Raw genomic sequence first — 4505 nt, 5'->3', positions numbered from 1 at the left:
CAGATCTTTAGCAGCCGATTAGGTCCATCGGGTCAAAACCGCTTTTGACCCCACCCAATCAGCTGCCGGCAACAATTTCACATTTAGCAGCTTGGATCCGCTGCCATCCAGGCCCCGGCGAATAGTATCCTCTATCCATTCCGGTTCAATGCCCGGTGGCAGCCCACAAACCCAAGCTCTTGTTAATCTCTTCCCACAGTATGTGGAGAGAAACAGAATCTTTTGCCCTTCTAAAGGTTGGCTCGCAAATTTGCGAGCCACCGTTGCATACCTAGCACCCCTGGAAATAAACTTAATAGTTGGCAGATATTCTGCCAACTCTTTTTCAATTTCAGTCTTGGGAAAGACCGTGATGGTGCCGAGTGACTTAGAATAAGTCCTCAACATTACCGTTCTCTCATTTAAGTCTTTTAACCATTGCTTGGGTGGGATAATTTCCCACTCCAATGCAGTGTTCATCTTCTTCGCCATACTTGAAGAAAAAAGTCCAATAAACAATTCAAAACAAAAAGTCTAAACAAAGTCCAAAAAAATAGTTTGAAGGAAGACAAAGAAGAGCAGAAAGACAGAGCAGAGAAAAAGAAAGAAGGGAGACAGTTCAAATCACAGCAACACACAATTCCGGCCACCCAGTAATCCTGGCCAACAGGTACTCCAAAACGTACTCCAGGGTCACAGCAGCAGGAACACAAAAAAATCCGCCACAAATTGGTAGAATTTTCCAAAATATTCCACAATTTTTCGGAGGTGCGATATGCCCCCAAAACAATTCTCACAATTAAGTGAGACAGCGCAACTAGAGGCAGACAAATGCCTCGGAACTCAGTAGGGATTTCTTGTTCGCAAAAAATGTACAACAAACCCCCACTGAATCCCCAAAAGACATAGGTCTTACCTTATAATTGCGCCTTCGAATTTTTTCACTTCAAGAGCGCTGTGAAGCAACGTTTTGATAGCATTCAGTGCACAGTAACCAAATAACGCATGCGCAGTATGCAACACCACACAGCCATTCATATAAAAATCACACGTGCTATATGTTGGACAAAACATATTCTATTTCTTAACTGGGTGAAAATCTCAAATTTAAACCTCTATAACTTAAAAAAAAATTTTTTTTGGCGTTCCTTCGTTTTGGCTCGACTAAACCAAAACAAGAAGTCACTTGTTTCCGTGACAACTCGACAATTCACTTCGGATATCTTCGTACTTTCCTGACAGCTGCTCTTGTGTGTGTGTGCGCGCGTGCGGTTCTGTACACCCACACACAGACAAGAACAAGCACGCACGCACGCACACACACACAAGAACAGCTGTCACGGAGGTCACGAAGATATCCGAAGTAAATTGTCGAATTTTCACGGAAACAAGCGACTTTTTGTTTTGGTTTCAACGAAGGAACGCCAATTTTTTCTGGAAAAAGTGAAATATTTCCAGCAATTTAGCATGAAAAACTACATTAACGTAATTAATTAAAACCTTTTCAATAAACTTTGATTTTTGAAATCATGGTAGTCAAACAGAAAAGATCCAAATGTTGCTTACAGTTTTTAATCGCACATAGGGTCAGTAAACAAAGCAAGGAAAAAATACCAGTCGGCAGTTTAATAGTTCAAGTTGGATGACAAGAATGAAGCTCACTCACCCTCGCATGTGCTTGCCAGAAAACGATTGACATGTAGCATGTGGAAGTAAGAAAAGAGAAAATACTAACCCCCATGGTCTTTAGAGTTCCAATTTATACCAATGGGAAAAACAGAAAGTAGTTACGAGAACAAAGGAATGTGTATATCTTATCTATCATAATCTCCAAATGATCGTAACTCAAACAAAGGAACCAAGATAAGTTGGACAGGTTACATTTATAATTTTCAAGTACGAAAGTCGAAAACAAAGAAAAAGATCTTATAGGAAAATATATGTTAAGGTTTCGATTCTTAAGCTATAAATCCAAGAAACGATTTCTTACTCTCTCACACACACATACAGTTTTAGATTTGTTGACTTGTAACTCAGAACACGAGCAAAAACCAATCTGAATCAGACTTTTTGTTTATTTATGTATTACCGGTTCTACTGCGCTTTTGCCGCTGTATACATAATAAACCAATGGTAATTGTTCAGTTAAGGATACTAAAAAAGTAAATAAAAATTAAGGGGGAGATAACTAGTAAAAGGACACAAGTCAGCATAAATATTGGATATTATTTACTTTGGAATTGATCAGAATAGCCGGCGAGACTGCATTTCATTGTTACTGAAAATGAAATCCTCAACTGTGAATCAATCGTGGAGGACTCTTAGAATATCACCCAATTAGCAGAATCACGAGGCAAGATGCTTCAGTGATTGGCACGGCATCGTTATGAATTTATACACGTGCGAAAATTGTAATTCACAATGTTACAGTATTTAAGCTGATTTGTTTTATATCACTTTACTAGTTATCTCCCCCTTAATTTTTATTTATTTTTTTAATATCCCTAAACTGAACAATTATCTAGACTAATTCTTCAACAAATATATATTAACGACAGAGGTAGTATTACCGAGAGGTAATATTTATCCCTACTTAAATGTCGATGTTTTGTTAGAATAAATTATACTATAGGGGATAATTTAATATTTCTCACGGAAATACTGAACTACGGCTAGAAAATAAGTATATACACCGTTACTATGTAAACTCGTAATACTTTCTCAATACAAATACTTGTGTCAGCTATGAGTTTGTCTTTAAGGTCAGTTATTCTCTATTTTTGTCTTTAAACCTTTCGTGACTGTATTTCTTATGTAATACTAGCTGCTTACGTGTTTTATTTACTTCAGAAGATAATCAGGAATTTGGAAGGATTAAAAAAAAAATGTAAGTGGTATTAGACGGAACGTATCAATCGTTACTGTCGTGAGGGTAGAGGGGGAGACCTAAATTTCTTTATTTTTTCCCCCGTCTTTTCTACCCCTCGGTTTTGAGCTTTTTATATGAAACTGGTCCTTGGTTGATTTAGAATTAAATTTTGGTGTCACTTCCTTTCAAGTGTTTCTTTTAGTTTGATAATAATAGTTGCGCATATCTTATCAAGATACGGGTGTGGCTAATGAAAGAAAACATTATCATTTTCAAATCTGGTGGATAGCCACACTTCATCCTCTCTGGGCAAGCTCAATAGGGCGAATGTTTCGTTTGTCGAACATGAGCAGTTTTGTACAGAATAACGTTATACATACATACATATTAATATATCGAGTTGTAATAAAAAGTTTAACATTAAACTAATGAATTCCTCAATACACTTCGTGGAGTACATATACTATAACAATATGGCAGCGTTTTTCAAACATTTGGCACTATCATGCTATTAGCTGTCAGAATTGAAAGTGCTCTCTGCCTGCATGCCTGTTGCTGGCCTGTCGATTCTTTGGCTACTGACAGCTAATACCATGACTGGCCGGAGCGAGCTATATGTCTCTCTCTCTCTCTCTCTCTATCTATCTATCTATTACTCGAAAGTTCGCGCGTCCGCGCTAGCTAGTCGTTTAAAATATAAAAATATAATTTTCAACAGAGAGAATTTATCAAAATAGAAAACAAATGAAGTTTGAAGTTTAAAAATAATAGGATCGACCACTCACGACTAGCTAGCGCGAACTTTCGAGTAATAGATAGATATATATATAGAGAGAGAGACAGACAGACATATAGCTCGCTCCGGCCAGTCATGGTATTAGTTGTCAGTAGCCAAAGAATCGACAGGCATGCAGGCAGACAGGAAGACAGACAGACACTTCACTAGCAGGCAGTGAGCACTTTCACTTCTGACAGCTAATAGCATGATAGTGCCAAACATTTTTGTCGCGATCCATTTTATTTATCTCGTGTCCCACTGAAGGGTCGGGACCCACAGTTTGAAAAACGTTGGTTTATATTCTGCACTTTGCACCCACTTGCGTTGTCTTTCTTTCCTTCTTTTTTGTCGCAGCTCACAGGTTGAAAAGCGCTACCGTATAGTATGGTTACTCACGAATGCTCTCGATATGAAAGAACCCAAATGTACTACAGTTTGACTAAGGCTAACCGGCTAAAACTTCAAAGTCACTCGTCCCTCTTGTATAAGATATATATATTTAGTTTTTGACCCGAACAAAAAAATGAAAATAAAATAGTGTAATAGCTGTAAAACGCATATTATAAATGAATATCCAAAAATAAATGTTTTACAACTATTTTATTTTCATATTTTTGCTCGGGTCAAAAACTGGAGGTTAACCATATCGTTTTCTTTTTAGAAAAACAGAAACGGAGAAAAAAGCACGCTCTAAGAAGTAGAGCAGTCTATATTTATATATGTATGTATTGAAAAATAGGAGGCAGTCAGAAATTTGGATAGTTCTTTATTAGCGCATTCGTTCGTTAACCGAACTCTTCTAGACAAAAATTAAAACCATTCTAATTTTAATTTTTGTCCGGAAACAGTGAAAAATGAAAGGGGGGGGGGGGGAAATTT

General features: G+C 37.4%; 1 protein-coding gene across 1 annotated transcript in view; it reads left to right on the top strand.

Annotated features, from left to right (window-relative positions):
• The first annotated feature begins 2148 nt into the window (after positions 1 to 2148).
• The window catches only part of LOC106880996 (centrin-3), a 67643-nt gene continuing 65286 nt past the window's right edge, over positions 2149 to 4505 (top strand). The window contains exon 1 of the mRNA XM_014931179.2: positions 2149 to 2741. Within this exon, the coding sequence (XP_014786665.1) occupies positions 2725 to 2741 (17 nt within the window). The 5' untranslated portion in view covers positions 2149 to 2724. The remainder of the gene's footprint in view (positions 2742 to 4505) is intronic.

The sequence above is a fragment of the Octopus bimaculoides genome, chromosome 28 (genome assembly GCF_001194135.2).
Source record: "Octopus bimaculoides isolate UCB-OBI-ISO-001 chromosome 28, ASM119413v2, whole genome shotgun sequence".
NCBI lineage: Eukaryota > Metazoa > Mollusca > Cephalopoda > Octopoda > Octopodidae > Octopus > Octopus bimaculoides.
Note: the sequence above shows the minus strand (reverse complement) of the source record. Positions and strands in the feature narration are given on the sequence as shown.